General features: G+C 40.6%; 1 protein-coding gene across 12 annotated transcripts in view; it reads right to left on the bottom strand.

Moving 5' to 3' along the window:
* LOC109938275 (CTD small phosphatase-like protein 2-B) overlaps positions 1–10,876 on the bottom strand; it is a 29,989-nt gene extending 19,113 nt beyond the window's left edge. For 6 of the 12 annotated variants that reach the window (XM_048614228.1, XM_048614225.1, XM_048614217.1 and 3 more), the window contains exons 1-5: positions 10,745–10,860; positions 9,366–9,670; positions 7,524–7,653; positions 6,412–6,552; positions 910–1,027 (exon numbers count right to left, since the gene is read on the bottom strand). In XM_048614228.1, coding sequence (XP_048470185.1) covers positions 910–1,027; positions 6,412–6,552; positions 7,524–7,653; positions 9,366–9,536 — 560 coding nt within the window. In that variant the 5' untranslated portion in view covers positions 9,537–9,670; positions 10,745–10,860. The other 6 variants (XM_048614221.1, XM_048614223.1, XM_048614219.1 and 3 more) reach the window with 6 other exon arrangements.
* Between the last annotated feature and the right edge of the window lie 6,275 nt (positions 10,877–17,151).

The raw sequence follows: 17,151 nt of genomic DNA, 5'->3' as shown, positions 1-17,151 counted from the left end.
TGGAAATATATTGCTCTGCTTTCACTCTCACTTGGTCAAAATCCTGGAACTCTTTCCAAACAGTACTGTGCGTGTTTCTTCACATGAACCGCTATGGTTCAAGAGCTCAAGCCACCTTCAAGGATAATTAATGCTATCCTAATTAACTAGCATCCAGGCATTATTTATCTAGTTGTAAAAATGAAGTTGCAACTCTCCTCATTGACAACTCATTATTGTCAACGATGTTGAAACAATAAATAATTTACACAGATTCATTTTTTGGGAGGGGTAAGCAAAAAATTAGTTTTGACTGTGGCTAACTTTTTATTTTGACTTTCTTTTTCACTTTCAATTGCACCCAACCTTACCAGCCCACAGTTGAAAGCGCTTCCTCACTCAGCTCTCAAACCTCCAACTCCCTGAATTCATCTACCTTCAGACAATGGCCAATCTCTGGTTCCCCTGCTGGTTGATCTTACAGCCAAGCCTCAAAAGAAAAAAAAAAAGCCTTTCTTCCAAACACCCCTTGGCGTTTGCCTCCTCAGTCAGGAATTTCAAATGTATTTACTTTCTTGTTAAGAATTAAAAACAGTAGATAGAGTCAAGATACAGTCATGATCTCATCAAATGGGGAAGAGATTTGAGGGGTTGAATGGCCTTCTGTGGTTTCTAACTTTCATTACAGCATTCATTTCTTATTTTAAACCACTCGGGTTTTTTTTTGAAAATATAAAATGGTTTGAGGGTTATGAAAATACAAGTTGTTGCATCTATTTTAAAATCAAACCAACAATCCAATTTTTAAACCTTGTGGATTGATTAGTAGCAGCACCTACCCTGAACCACTCAAGGCAATACCATCCCAGACTTGACTGTGCACCAAATTTATTTAATCAGACACAGGTAGAAGTTTTTCCCTCGACTCACTTATTTAAGTCTTCTCTTTGATCATTAAGACAGGAAGACTCCACTGCAAAATTCATGGAGAAAGTCTTCTCCACAGGCTCCAAGTCTCCATCTGAACATCTGCTGGCCTCCAAATCTGCTAGTAAGGTACAGAACTAAATCAGCAAGACCATCACGTTTTTTTTTTTAAAAAAAAACCTATCGATTGATGACTATTGGAACATAAATTATTCCATGTGTGTGAACAATATTTGAAGGAGAACTGCAGTGATTGAAGACGACAGCTCACTAAAAACTCCAAACTCAATTAGAGATAGACAACAAACAGTGGCTGTGACAGCGATGACCATATTCCAAGAACAAATGATTAGCAAGAAGGGATGTCTGTACTTCAAGAAACAGAAAGAAACTGAGGATGCTGGAAATCAGAAACAAAAACAGAAATTGCTGTAAAAATTCAGTAAGTCTGTGGCATCATCTGGCAGAATTAATGTTTCAGATCCAGTGAATAATTTTGAAAGGAGGTCACTGGATCCAAAATGTTAACTCTTCTTTCTCTCAACAGGTGCTGCCAGACCTGCTGAGCTTTTCCTGCAGTTTCTGTTTTTATTTCTGTACTCCAGGAGATGAGCAATGAAATGGAAGTGGCTATTCCGGATGGGTGACTGTGTGAAGCCCAACACAAGCCTGACAACATCATCTCATCTTCCAATTAAGCACTTACAGTCTCCGGACTCAATACTGAGCTCGATTCCAAGACCTAATTCTTTAGTTTTCCCTACCATATGCTAGTCTGAATTTGTCTCAGATTTTTGCTTTCAAACAGAACTATTTATTACTTTTTAATTATTGGCAGTGCTGAAGGACTGTCTTTTCCTGTAGCAGAGAGACAAAACACCTGTCCCAAGTAAGAAAACAAAGTCACATTCAACTCAAAATATTAACAGTTTCTCTCTCCATTTACACTTCTAGACTGACTGGGATTCTCCAGCAATTTCTGGTTTTGAGATAAACCATGGATTGTTAATCAAGAAATTTCTTTGCTTCATTCCAGTTAAAGTGAAAAATAGATAAATCTCTGAAGCAGAAGGTAATATAGAGGTATAGAGAAGTTGAAATTGGGAATCTATTTCACACTAGAATGAGGACAGTTTTCCAAACCTGCAACCTCTGCTAACAAAAGGACATGGTCAGAAGTCACAACACCAGTTTTTAGTCCAACGGGGTTTATTTGAAATCACGAGCTTTTGGAGCACAGCGTCTTTTTGACAGGACAAAGCTTGTGATTTCAAATAAACTTGTTGGACTATAACCTGGTGTCGTGTAACTTTGTCCACCCCAGTACAACACCGGCACCTCCACATCATGAGGAAAGGACATGGGCAGATGTGAGGGAACACCACTTGCAAGTCCCCCTCCAAGTCACACACCATCCTGAATTGGAACTATATCACTATTCCTTCACGGTCACTGGGTCAGAATCTTAGAGCTTTGCCACTTCTTTAGAAGCAATTTTGATGTTTCCTGACCTTTCAATTTATGGATGAATTCTGCTCAAGGTCGCGGTTTTATGTAGGTAAAAGTAGTTTTTGCATAGCACCTTTTACATGGGAAGAAAAAAGGAACTGACAAGATCTGCTGCATTCTCATGGTAATACCCTAAGCAGTCAGAGCTTACTAGCCTGGTCAGAGAACTAGGATGGTCAGTTAAGTATAAGATACAGTGTGGAGCTGGAGGAACACAACAGGCCAGGCAGCATCAGAGGAGCAGGAAAGTTGACGTTTCAGGTCGGGACCCTTCTTCAGAAATGGGGAGGGAAAGGGAGCTCTGAAATAAATAGAGAGGAGGGGTGGGGGATGGGGAAGGTAGGTAGGATGGTGATAGGGGAGTGCAGGTAAGGAGTGGTGAGGATTGGTCAGCGAGGTTGGCGGGGCAGATAGGTGTGAGAGAAGATGGACAGGTTGTGTCAGATCAAAGAGGTGGGGATGACAGGGTGGATTGGTCATGGGGTGAGGGCAGGGAGATTTTGAAACTGGTAAAATTCACATTTCGGCCATTGGCTGTAGGCTTCCGAGGTGGAATAGGAGCTGCTGCTCCTCCAGTTTGCAGGTGGCATCATTGTGGCACTGGAGGAGGCTGCCTGGTCTGCTGTGTTTCTCCAGCTCCACACTGTGTTGTTATCTTGGACTCCAGCATCTGCAGTTCTTACTATCCCATTGTCAGTCAAGTGTTCTTTTTATATCTCCATGCCAAAGATGGCCCAAACACATCCACATCCTCTTCTCAGTCTGTATAAATTGGTGTCCCTTTTTTTCAAGTCTGTTTCTTGTATCCTTTATTATTTGCTGTGATAATAGCAATTCCATTGTGTTAAGACACAGACAGACAACTGAACCAAATCAGGAAATTAAACAGCAAGGTAATCTAATTAATGTCTATGCTTTAAACCTGAAACATATGTTTTCAGCCCCCATTCACACAAAAGACACACAAACAAAGTAAAAGAAAATAACAAAAAACTGGCCATATTACTTAAATCGTTTTCACAATGGGTTATTTCACAGGTGTAAATGTGGACTCATTGATGCTTCCAGAGAAGTGAACAATCAGGGTCACCTTTTCAGTTCAGTCTGGTAAAAGCAGTAATACTCTAACTTGGCTTTCTACTCTTTGGGCAGAAAGGGAGATTAGGCAGGAAGCTTTCAAATCTTCATGCTGCGTCATCGCAGCCAAACTCTTCTCCACAGAAAAAAAGTTTGAAAAAAACATTTCTGGTCCCTCCCTGATAGACTGTCTTTTCCCAAGGCCTCAATTACCATTCAGTATCAGCCATCTGTTTGAATATAGGGTCTCTTCCAGAGACTTACTGGAACCAATTTCCAGGTACCAACCATGTTAATAGCCAACTTCTGTTACCAGTTTAAACACAACGTTCCTCCCGGAGTGCTACGTCTGTGGGAAGCCTTTTAATCAAGAATTAGCCTGCAAGTACCCTCCAGGCCTGGCCTCACTAGCAAACAAAAGCTTGTTTAGTCTGATTCTGTTTCCCCTTTTACCATAAGCTGTTTCCCAAAGTCCAAAAGCCACCTTCGTCCACAATTTCCTGATTTCAAATTACCATTGGCAATCTTTAGTTTCCACCAGGATGTGTCAGGCATCAGGTTCTGCCTCCCAATATTGAATTGCTGGCAAATGATCTTTACTATTTTTAATTCTGATAATTCTCACTGGCTGCATATCTTCCATGCTTACTTATAAAAATAGAACTCCCTTTTTTAGGCAAATTATCTTCCTCAGTTGTAGGGTTAGGAGAATGGAATATTTACTTGTATTGTTTTCCTCATTCTACAATCAAAGTGGGCAAAGTGTGCAATTGTGGAACCCGGGATTCGAATTGCCCAGGTTTCCTTGAGGCTTCTGCACTGCCTTTGTGGTGGCATGGTTGGTCTGGTCCAGCTTGGGAGTTCTTTTGGCAACAGCCTGGAAGTCCTTTCTGCAGTGGCTTGAAATCCCTTCAGCAGCTGTTTTTGTCAGCATCAATCTAGATTTCCTTGTGGTGGCTTCAGTCAGTCTGTGACTCCATATGGCTTTTCCTTAGGCATTGTGGTGGGTTCAGCCCAGGATTCCAATGGTGGGGTCAGGTCCTTGAGCCCAGAGCCATGAAATGGACTAAGTGGATGTTGTCTTAAAGAAATTTTTTTTTAAAAAAAAAGAATTTCTTTCATTATATTGTCATGGAAGGACTGTTATGCTGGACTTTTTATTTCTTTATTTTTCCCTAAGAATTTGTACTCGAGAATCTGTACCTAGGTACCTTTCTGCCTGAGATGGCGCCATAAGTGGCTACTTGTTAACTTTTCACTGTGCTCATGTGAGTACATGCCAATAAACCTAATTCATTCATTCATTGTAATTGGAGCCAACAATCTGATAAGAATTCTCCTCATCACGAGTGCAATCTTCTAACAGGAATACCGTCTCATTAATTTGCAGATTTGAAGAAGGGACCAGATCCAACTTTTGAACTAGTCTGATCATCTGCAGATGCTGCCTTACCTGCTGACTGTTTGTAGTATTTCAATATACATTTCAGATTTCCAGCATCTACTTTTTTTTTTTCCTTTTTTGTTAATGTTTTGCAAGGTTAGCTTGAGTGATCCTGTCTTAAATATGGGGTATGAGAAGTTGGAGAATTGAAGGGTTTATTTTGGCTGTCAGTGGATATCTGGCTAATTTTAGATCCTCCAAACCCCAGGCGGCTGTCCCAATTACAGCCCTTAAACTGTATGTGACCAACAAGCTCTGCTACAGTACATGGTTTTCAGTGTTGTAGCCTCAATAAATAAACAGTAAATGAAAACAACAACATGGTTTTAGTGTCAACAATTTGAGATGCCTGCAAATTAATAGGAACATCAATATATCTTTTGTATGTGGCTCACAAGGCTCAATATAGCAAAGGCAGCAGGCACATGGAAACAACACCACATGCAAGTGCTCCTTCAATTTTACCCTTTTACAGGGTTAATGGCAGGATTCCCGGCAGTGTGGAGGAACAGAGGGATCTTGGGGTCCACATGCATAGATCCCTCAAAGTTGCTACCCACGTTGATAGGATTGTAAAGAAGACGTATGGTGTATTGGCTTTCATTGGCAGGGGAATTGAGTTTAAGAGCCATGAGGTTATGCTGCAGCTCTATAAAACTCTGGTTAGACCACACTTGGAATATCGTGTTCAGTTCTGGTCACCGCATTGTAGGAAAGATGTGGAAGCTTTGGAGAGGGTGCAAAGGAGATTTACCAGGATTCTGCCTGGACTGGAGGGCAGGTCTTATGAGGAAAGGTTGAGGGAGCTAGGGCTTTTCTCTTTGGAGCGAAGAAGGATGAGAGGTGACTTGATAGAGGTTTACAAAGATGATGAGAGGCATAGATAGAGTGGATAGTCAGAGACTTTTTCCCAGGGCGGAAATGCCTATTACAAGGGGGCTTAATTTTAAAGGTGATTGGAGAAAGGTATAGGGGAGATGTCAGAGGTAGGTTCTTTACACAGAGTGGTGAGCGTGTGGAATGTGCTGCCGGTGGTGGTAGTGGAGTCAGACACTTAAGAGACTTCTAAGCGACTCTTGGATAGGCACATGGAGGATTGTAAAATGTAGGGTATGCAGGGTAGATTGATCTTAGTAGGATAATAGGTTGGCACAACATTGTGGGCCTGTACTGTGCTGTACTGTTCTATGTTCTATGGAACTCCCTTCCCAACAGCACCATGGCTACCGCTGCACCCCCACAGACTGCAGCAGTTTAAGAAGTTCACTAACACTTTCTCAAGAGCAGAAAGGGTAACCTCTGTAAGATAAACAAAAAAACTTTTCTCAGCATCTCCCTTTCCTATAAAAATTTATGTTTTTGTTGGAAACCTGTATTTGCTAGACTTTCATTGGCACATCGGCTGAAGATGTATCATGACAGAACGATAACAAAATCTCTCCTTCCAGTTTCAATTTCCAATCTCCTGAACTCACCACGAGACTCCAGAGGGGAGTTTGGAAAGACAGAGTGAGCTCGGTTGCCCTTGGTGTTTCCTCTGGTTACAATCCCCTGATGCTCATCTTGAAACTGCACCCAAATATTTAATTTTGTTGCCTTAGGCACATATTTGAATCCTGGAAATAATAAAAGAAGAAGATGCCACATATTATTGAAAAAAATAAGATATGTAGTCAATTATATAAGGGTTATGATGTAAAATAACTCACTTTATTGTTCCGTTGACACAGTCTTTCAAACCTTTTCCCTCTTTGTCCCCAAGGTCACACTCATTTACGACATTCTATTCCTTAGTACCACCAATGTGTTGACATTGTCCCATTTAGAAACCTCTCAATTTTCACAAAAAAGGGTGGGAGAAGATTCACAATGTTGGTTCCAGTGATGAAGAACTTCAGTTATAAATATTTAGATTTGAGATATTGGGACTGCTTTTCCTCAGAAGAGAGGGTTGAGAGGAGAATTGGCAGAGGTATTCAAAAATCAAGAGGGGTCTGTGTAGAACAGTTACGGGAGGAACTGTACCAGTTGGTGAAAGGCTTTGAAAATCAGAGGATGTGGATTTAAGGTGATCGGCAAAAGAAACAGTGGCAACACAAGAGAAAGCTACTTCACTCAGCAAGTGGTTAGTATCTGAAATGCACTGCCTGGATGTGCGTGGGGGAGGCAGGTACAAATCAAGGCATTCGAGAGGGAATTGGATTGATATAGGAAAAGGAAGAATATAAAGGGTTACAGGGAGAGGGCAAAGGAGTCCTACAGAAAGGTCAGCACAGACAACAGACCGAATAGCTTCCTACTGCACTGCAACTAGTCTGTGATTGCAGCTCATTCCGGTTACATCACTGCCAACATCAAAATAGGGACAATCCTGAGTCAACTCTCCTCCACAAGTCGAGGGCCATTGAGGTGAACTAAAACGTTAATTCACCAACCATTAACTACCTAAACTTTAGAGATCTAACATAGCAGTTTGAGATGCAGGGACAAGGATTATCCACTAAAACAATAGCAGATTATGTCATGCTTTAAAATGAAGTTAGAGTTCTCCCCTGTCTCCATAACAAAATCAACATTGATCTCGTACCTCTGTTCAGCTCAGTGTTCTGCCAGTGTTTATCTGGTAATCGTGTGGCTCTGGGTGTGGTTGTAAATGAATTAGAGTCATCACCACCATCTTCTGAAAGAACTGGACCAAATGTCACACCTTGTGAAATCTGGTACAGGAGGAAGGAGAAAAGAAGTTAGAACGATATCAAACTCTAAAGAAACAGATTTTCTTGTTCAGCAAATCCTTGCTGGAAATCACATTGGGAGTGAATACTCAGGAAGAACATGTACAGTCAAATCTGATTCCTCCCACAATCGAATTGCCAGCTTGCTTGGTGATGTACCGGAGGAGTGCCATGTGTACAGAACCATACTTCAGAAAGTAGCACCTCTCAAATGGCGTTTGCCAGAGACAAAGCTAGAGATAGGCCAAGACATTTGATTCTCTCAACCCTGATTATTTCAGCAGAAAGAATTAACATTACAATACAAATGCAAAAAAAGTGACATATGTTGCTCATGAAAGAAAGGTGAGAAAAGACCATTGCAACGAAATTGAAACTGAAACTGAAAACAAAATATTCAGAATCTGTGGGGAGAGAAACAGTTAACATTTCAGATTAACTCCAAAGTATTCAATGCTGCCATATGGCAGCCTATTATTGCTATGGCAGTTGCAAAAGTGTCCAACAAATAGTCCAAACTTCACATGAGTTGCTGTGGAAGCAAAGAATTAATAAATTCAAATGAAGGTCCTGAGGACCATAGCAGTGTACAAAAAAAAGTGTTAAAATGACAAGACAGGGCAAATCAGGAAGTAGCATTTTTAAGGGGCAACATGCCCAAGTTTTAAAGGATCACAATTTTTAAAAAATTCATTTACAGGCTGAGAGTGTCACTGGCTAGACCAGCATTTATTGTCCATCCCTAACTGCCCTCAAGGTGGTGGTGAGATGCTTTCTTGAACCGCAGCAGTCCATTTGGTATAGGAAGAGAGTTGCAGAATTTTGACCCAGCAAAGAAAAAAAAAAAAATGTTGTCTGCCTATGAGTTTCATAGATTTTAGGTCCTAGGAAAGTGGCAAGTAAAATTTAATTTCTAAATCTTTAATGCTGCTGCTCTCTCTTATTGGCTGTGGCAACCATAATAACTTTGTACTGCCCTGCTCACCCAACTCAGCTCAGCTCAGCTCAGCTCACCTTCTACTGAAATCCTGACCCTTGGTGTGGACTTGAATATTCAATTATTCCCCTGATCAGCTTTCCACCATGTGCCTGCTCCCCATTCCACCCACAAATCACAGAGTAAACTTAAGCTCATTCAAAATTCTGTTGGTGATTTACTAACCTGCATTTCACAGACCTACATTAGCTGCTGGTCCATCAATGCCTCAAATTTTAATCCTATTACGTTGGATTTCAATTTCCTTCCATCCTTCACTGCTCTGAACATTTCATACTCTTCAGCTCTCCAAGATCTCCACACTCTTCTATTCCTGGCTTCTTGCACCTCCTCAACTACAATCACTTGATCACTAGCTACCCCAGTTCCAAGCTCTGGAATTCCCTTTCTAACATTCTCCAATTACTTTTTATCAGAACCTCTCACTTTGGCCAAGTTTTTGATCACAATGTCTTGTGGTTTGGCATCAAATTTTGGTTATTTCACTCTTGTGAAGCACCTCATGCACTTTATTATGTTAACAAAATTCTTTGGAAATGCAAGTTGTTGGACTTTGAAGAAATTGGGTGGAAGAGGAGAAGTCTTTTAGAAGATGGCAAATATTCAGACTGCTGGAATTCTTCAGTGGATCTTTGTTTAGCTGTCCAAATGGATGATGACTTGGCACAGAGGGAAAAAGAGCAAATTCCTCTCTTACCTTTTTGGGAGTTTTGTGCGTCATTTTCCTCACAGAGCACAGACTCCGTGAAGAGGCATCACATTCTCTTCCCAGCGACATTGCAAGAGATCCTTCTTGACCCTCGGAGCAGTGTAGAGTCCGAGGGGTCAAACATTCCTCTGACGTGGCTTTGCCCGACCGTAGATTCATCCTACACTTGGTGGCTTTCCGAGTGTGAAGGCAATGACCAAGGAACACAGCAAAGTCCAGCAAACACTTGTCTCACAGTCTCAAAAACGTCAGGGGATCCCTGCTCAGCATCATAATTTAGAAACTATAACTTTCTGAAACACAAGAGTTTTCTATTTCAGTCAAGGCAATTCAAGCTATTGGAATCTTCATCCATTTTACCAGTCATACTCATGAATTTTGTTTTATTAAGCTCTGAAGATAATTGCACATAAGAAAACCAAAAGAACTACAGATGCTGGAAATCAAAACAAAAACAAAAACAGAAGCACAGACTGCTGGACAATCTCAGCAGGTCTCGTAGCATCTGTGGAGAGAAATCAGAGTTAATGTTTCAGGTTGAGCAACCCTTCTTGAGAACAATTATACATATCTCTCTTCCTAGCAGTTTAACAGAGAGAGGGAGGACTAGGCCACTCAATCCTCCTTGCCTATTCACTTTGATTGTGTAGGTATACCTGAAATCCACATTTTTGCCTTTAACCCATATCCCTCACAATTATTTAATAACATTCCTAACCTTCACCTTGTTATTAAAAGGAAAGGAATTCTGAAAGTCCACTTCCTCTTCTAGGGCAAGTGTGTTTCTTAGTTTGTGCCCCTAAATAGTCTCCCTGTAATTTAAGGAGGTGCCCCTCGTTCAAGGTAAACACGTCAGTGAAAATCTATATCTAACTGATCAAATTCTTAATCATTTTAAAGACCTTGATTGGTTAACCCTTCCAACTTCTAAACTCAAGCCAGTTTTTAAAGAGAGCCTTAGTACAAAAGGAGACCATTCAACCCATCATACCTGTACCAATTCTTTGGAAGGATTACCCAATTAGTTCCACTCCCCTGCTTTCTCCCCACAGCCCTGCCAGTGCTACCTTTTGAAGTTTAAGTAATCTGTCCACATAACTAGTGAACCTGTACTCACTACCTTCATCTCGATAAATAACAAGGGGAAAAACCCAAGTGAAAAATGAAATGGGGCTACAGTTCATAAACACTTGGAGCTTTCTGACAACAAATTACCTGACATCCCCCAATGACAGGATAGTGAAGTTACAGCACTAGCTTTGATCTCCATGTTGTCTGGATTCACATCCAGCTCAGACCAGCAAGAATAAAATTATCTATTTCCTACCAGGTTAGACACCACACACACTTAATGTTTTTCCTCCCACCTGGGCACATTAGATGCTCTAAGTCTAGATGAAGGTTAAAGCCTTAAAGACCTGTTGCTGTTTTGACAATGCAGTCTCCACTTGGCTTGCTGCTGATGTTAATGATCTAATCCTTTACTAGTTAGTGCATTCAATATTGAAAAGGTTAACCAAACGACCTGTAGTGATCATTATCAGGTGGGAATTGTTTGCACCAACCACCCAGCTCGCTCAGTAAAAATCTAGCCTTTGAAGAAGGGAGATTCCCTAGGGAGTACACTTTATGTGTGAAATAAAGTGGTGAACTTTGACAGGTCTTTTCATCATGAGGGGGATCACATCTGGGCTTGGTTCCATCAGAAAATGCTAGATGGTACACAGCAGCAGCTGTCATACCTGAATTTCCCCTTCCTTAATCCTCCCTAAAGGAGTCAAACACACCCGTCATCTTATATGAGACCCTGGCCCGTGACTGACCAAACTGGAGAAAGCTCATTCAGGAAGAACTGAGCACATCAAGAGACCTCATTTGGAACATGCAGAAGCAGTGTTGAGGGATTAGAGGACAAACAACAATTCATCTGCCGAACTCTTCAAACACCACCTGCTCTGCATGTGGCAGAGTTTGCTGATCATGCAATTGACTTAATGACCATCTTAGAATCCATCAAACTGGAATGGAAGCAAATCATTCTTGACCTCAAGGGATTGCCTATGGGAGAAGAAATTGCATGTATCTGGACATTGGGCTAAGAACTAACTATAACATTTGCAATAATAATTAACCATGAAATAGAGTAGAGTGCTCACTATCTTCCCATATTATGGAGGGAAATGGGGATAATATGAAAAGATGTTATTTTGGTAAAAGTCAATTATTGAGTATTCAGAGGGAGAAATCAGCAATGAACAATTGAATATCCATTCAAACTCCACCAAACAACTTTATATTTTATGGATGAAGTAATTTGATTAATTATCATAATAAGTAAACTTGCAAAATGAATATAGGAATTTTCATGGGTATCACTGGCTTCAAGTGCCTGTATTTTGTTTACACCCTGCTTTGATACTAATCAGTAAATCAGTGAGTTAAACATTACGGTACATTCCTTTGTGGTTTGGTTTCAATGTTGCTTAAGGCAATATGGAGCCTAATGAAGTTAATTACTGAAGTGTTCAGAGAAATGGCATTATCCGATACAGAAAAGCTTTGCTTCACAGGAATATTCTACTTTAAATTGAGGATGACATTAAATTAAACTTCCTCTGACAACTCGATTGCTAAATTGTGTAAAAAAGCTTAATTCTTGGACTCTGTTGAGTTAGCTGATCTAAGCTAAGGATCCCATATTTATTTCCAATTCCTACCAGCTTGAAAGTTCATAGCTGACAAGAAATATTTTTGACTTTGTGCAATAGTGATTGAGTTGTGTGAGTAAAGGGAATTCTAATCTCTTTCTAAATGTCCAATTTTATTTGGATTTCACATTTAATATTTTACTGTAATCTATGCCTTAAATTCTACAATTCATCCAGTTTAAGTAGGAATATACTAACTCAATTTGAAAGCAGATGAAGTTAATTAGTTAAGGAAACTAGCTTAAACTGTTTATACTGTGCCTGTGGCTGAGCTAACTCAGAACATATAATTAGAGAAATCTCTGAGAGATATTGCACTGAGTGTGACTTTCAATACAGTTCTGTGAGTTGGGTGAGCAAAGGAGTTAGATGAAGAAAAGACCTTCTTTGCTTTACTTTTACTAGTTTTATTCAACCTTTAGAATTTGGGTCCTACTCTACTATAAGAAGTTAGCTATTTGGTGAGTGTCTTGTAAGCGGTTAAGATCTATTCTATTAAGGTTTAAAATACCAAAGGAACTGTTCATTGGTTTAAATATATATTTTCTAAAAAAGAACAAAATAATTAATTAAATAAAATTATAAAGAGCTCAATTAAAACGTTAAGGATCACAGGTCAGATGGTGTGTCACAGCTGCAACATGTAGAAACTCTCAGATCCCAGTGTCATCTGGGTCAGCTATAAGTGTTTGTGGCTAGAGGAGTATCTGCTTAGAGTCATCAAGCTGAAGCCTCAGCTGCTGACACTACAACATATCAGGAAGGGGAAAGTCACCTGGATATTTTGTACCGGGGGCAGTCACACTCCCTAGGACAGGTTCTTCTGATTTGATCGGTGGTCAGGGACAAGGGAGTAAGGCTGCAGTTGAGGTAGGTAAGGGGACTCAGGTGATGAGTGCTGGAGCCTCAGCCTTTACAATTGTTCAACAGGTTTGAGGTTCTATCAGCTTTTTTTGGATGAGAGTGAGGGCTACAAGGTGGATGAGCTAACTGACCATGCCACCAAGGTACAGGAAGTCATTCAAATTAGGGAAGTAAAAAGTAATGTATTTGTTGAAGAGAATAGTATAGTAAAGGAGATTGCACCATTCTCATCAGCAAAGAACGTCAGTCTAGTCAGCTGTGCAACCTGCCTGGTGCCAGGATTCTGTACATCTGCTCAGGGCTGGAGAAGAACTTGTATTTGGAGGGGAGGATCCAGTGATCATGGTCCATGTAGGTACCAATGAAAGATTCTGCATTGTCAGGATGTGGAGCCAAGCAAGAAATGGTGGCTCAGTGGTTAGCACTGCCGCCTCACAGCGCCAGGGACCCAGCTTCAATTCCACCCTCGGATGACTGTGTGGAGTTTACACATTCTCCCGATGTCTGCATGGGTTTCCTCTGGCTGCTCCGGTTTCCTCCCACAGTCCAAAGATGTGCAGGCGAGGTGGATTGGCCATGCTAAATTGCCCGTAAGGTTCAGGGATATGTAGATTAGATGGGTTATAGGGAGATGGAATTGGGTGGAATGCTCCAAGGGTCGGTGTGGACTTGTTGGGCCGAAGGGCCTGCTTCCACACTGTAGGGATTCTATGATGTTCTATGAAGAAACAAAGCCTCAACAGTCATAATTTCTAGATGATTATCTAAGCCATGTTTAAATTGGTGTAGGGTTAAAAAAAACTATAGAAATTAAGATGTGGCTCAAAGACTGGCGCAGGAGAAGTGGGCTCCATTTCTTGGACACTCGTACCAATACTGGGGAAAGAGGGGGCTATACTGTTGGAATGGTCCACACCTGAACCACAGAGACTAGTTCCTAGCAAGCTTCATAACTAGGGCTTTATAGAGGGTTTTATACTATAAGAAGTGGCTAGTGACATAGTTGATCCATTTGTTTTAATTTTCCAAAATTCCCTAGAATCAGGGAAGGTTTGAGTAAATTAATAAAAATTTGAAAAGAAACACAACTCATTTATTCAAAGAGACAGGGAGACAGAGAGCAGGAAACTACAGGCCAGTTAACTGAACATTTGTCACAGAGAAAATGTTAGAAACTGTTATTAAAGATGTTATACTATGCATGTACAGCAAGAAATTAAGTTACCATCAATCCTTCTTTGGTGGTTCATGCAGTGGCAAGAAACATTAGAGGGAATCCTTAGGGACCCGGTACAGAAACATCTGCTCCCTCTGAAAGCTAGAGAAGGACTCCTGGTCTCCACACATGGACTGTGTGCGGCATCAATGTAATGAACGTTAACCCCTTGAGAACTACTAACTTATACAACAGTCTATCTACATAACTGAATCCCTCTGATATGAAGGAATACCATCCTCGTGTATTAACTCCCACTTCAACACTCAGTCCATGTGCAAGAAGATTAATTACAAACATTTGGTGTTTGTTCACTGATTGCACACTTGACCATGGATTACTGCAGGCACCCGGTCTTGTGCAATCAAAGTATACAGAAGAACATAAAATTTAACATAAATTTTAAGAGTTTTTTGCCTTACTTGCATTGTAGCATTTTGTTAAGGGACAAATGTACAGGTTCAAATGTAGCATTTAAGATCAAATTCTATTTCAGGAATTTGAGAGGCAAACAGAGGATTCTAACATAGAATCCCTACAGCATGGAAGCAGGCCATTAGGTCCCCACCAACCCTCTGAACAGCTTCCCACCCTATCCCTGCAACGTTCCATTTTCTACAGCCAATCCACCTAAGCTGCACATCTTTGGACCGTGGGAGGAAACCCACGCAGACATGGGGAGAATGTGCAAACTCTAGACATACAGTTGCCCAAGGCTGAAATTGAACCCAGATCCTGGCACTGTGAGGCAGCAGTGCTAATTACTAAGCCACCATGCTGCCCAAACACAAATAACACAATTGATATAACATTTTAATTCAGTGTGTAACGAATGGGAACATAAAACATGGAAATGATCTGAATTTAGGGTAAACACAAGCCAGCACACAATCAGGTAAAGGAAAATCTATTGTTACTGGATGAGGACCTAATCAAAAACTGCGATTGGAATGGTTGTTCTCACTGTGCGGAGGGAAGTTTATTTATAACTTTCCTCTTTTACTCTGCCCACCATGCACATATGAAGGAGAGCAGGCACTAAATCTACTACTGTCTCCAGCAATAAAATCAGCCATTCTGGTGTGGGCGATGCTCAGCCAACGTGTGTTTTGACTGGGAGTGGGAATGTAATTGAAAGTCATACCATTCACATCTTCACCATTTGCAAATGTATCTTTGTAAAACATTCTGTGCAGGCCTAATGTTCACTTCGCGACAATATTCACAAAAAAGACGGAAGTAAACTTCAGGGAAGATGTGAAAAAAAATGAAAAAGGGGTTAAATAAATATTGAAGAAAGTGGAAGGTGTCCCTGATGTACTGTGCAATATTTCCTGGGCTAGAAAGTGTAGTGTGCATGCTCCATCTACCACCTTGCATACTGGAGTGTTTACACAGCTTTGTTTTTACAAATATAATTCACTGGAGAGCCTAGTAATAAAGGTAAGTACAACATATCTTGTATGCATTAAATACATTGTTTTCATCTTTCATCTTCTAGAGTATACAATCCACCAAGTTTTTGGATGGTTGGAACCTATCTAATTGACGGTCAAGGGGTTAGTTAGCTTGGATGCTGGCTTGTGATTTTTTATTGCAAAAATAAACGTTATTCATAAAAATCTCTAATTACATTCACAGGTACTAAAGCATTTCTGTACAAGTTATATAAAAAAAAATTGGAATTTGATATTCCATGCAGTTGCTAAAGCCAAAGGCATCTTTTACTCATGCAGGGAAGTATTTACATACATCAAGGCAACAAGAGGGTCTGATAACTGGCTTGTGAGGCAGAGTGATGCCAACAGCACAGATTCAATTCCCACACTGACTGGGGTTACCACGAACGACTCTCCTTCTCAACCTCTACCCACTGAGGCACGGTGACCCTCAGGTTAAGCCACCACCAATCACCCCTCTCATGAGAGAGCAGCGCTACAGTCCGGTACATCTATTATGACTTTACCTTTAATTGATTCTCACTATATATTTGCTGTTCACAAGGTTTTTCAAGATTGTAACACTCACAGATACTGAGATTTTACTGTACTGAGTAAAAACCAAAAAGAACTTCAGACACTGTAAACCAGAAACAAAAACAGAAATGGCTGAGAAAACACCAGGTCTGGCAGCATCTGTAGAGACAAATCAGAGTTAATGTTTCAGGTCAAGTGATCCTTCCTCAGAGCTGTTCTGAGTTCCAATAAAGGGTCACTCGACCCAAAACATTTACTCTGATTTCTCTCCACAGATGCTGCCAGACCTGTTGAGTTTTCTCAGCAATTTCTGTTTTTGTTTACTGTACTGTGGTTGTATTGTAGGAGCTGTTAGTTCACATGGTAAAAGGTAACTAAGCTAAGGCTAATTAACAGGGGCAATTAGGTTTTTAACATTGCACATATGGGACATCAGAACAACAGACTAACCATAAATAAAAACAAAGTGCTGGAGAAACCCAGCAGGTCTAGCAGCATCTGTGGAGAGAACAATAGAATTAATGTTCTGACTCTGATTTGCCATAGCCATTATGGAGAGTCACAGTGAATTCAAAACATTCACTGTTTCTGTCTCCAGAAATGCTGCCAGACCTGCTGACTTTCTCTGGCATGTTGTTTTTATTTCAGATCTCCAGCATCCATAGTACTTAGCTTTTGTTAAACTGACTACACTAATTCAACAGGAATATTGGCAGATTTTAGATCCTAGGAAGCATCACAGCTGATGTTCAATGTTATTGTCAATCCAACAATTCAGGCAATATTTATCAATCAAATCAACTATGATATTTTCTCCTTCTGAGGTCAGAGTGACTACGTCCAACTGAATGATTCCTGCAGAGATCATGTAACAAAGCAAAGCCTAAAGACTGGACCTGGGCCTCAGGGGTAAGGTGGGGTGTGAAATCTTTAACTATCAGTGAAGCCAATTATCTAACAGGGCACAATTACTGATGGGATTGCAATCCTTCAAACAACCAAAGCTGGCT

The sequence above is a fragment of the Rhincodon typus genome, chromosome 29, assembly GCF_021869965.1.
Source record: "Rhincodon typus isolate 14 chromosome 29, sRhiTyp1.1, whole genome shotgun sequence".
Taxonomy (NCBI): Eukaryota; Metazoa; Chordata; class Chondrichthyes; order Orectolobiformes; family Rhincodontidae; genus Rhincodon; species Rhincodon typus.
The sequence above is the reverse complement of the archived record's forward strand: the minus strand, read 5'-3'. Positions and strand labels throughout refer to the sequence as shown.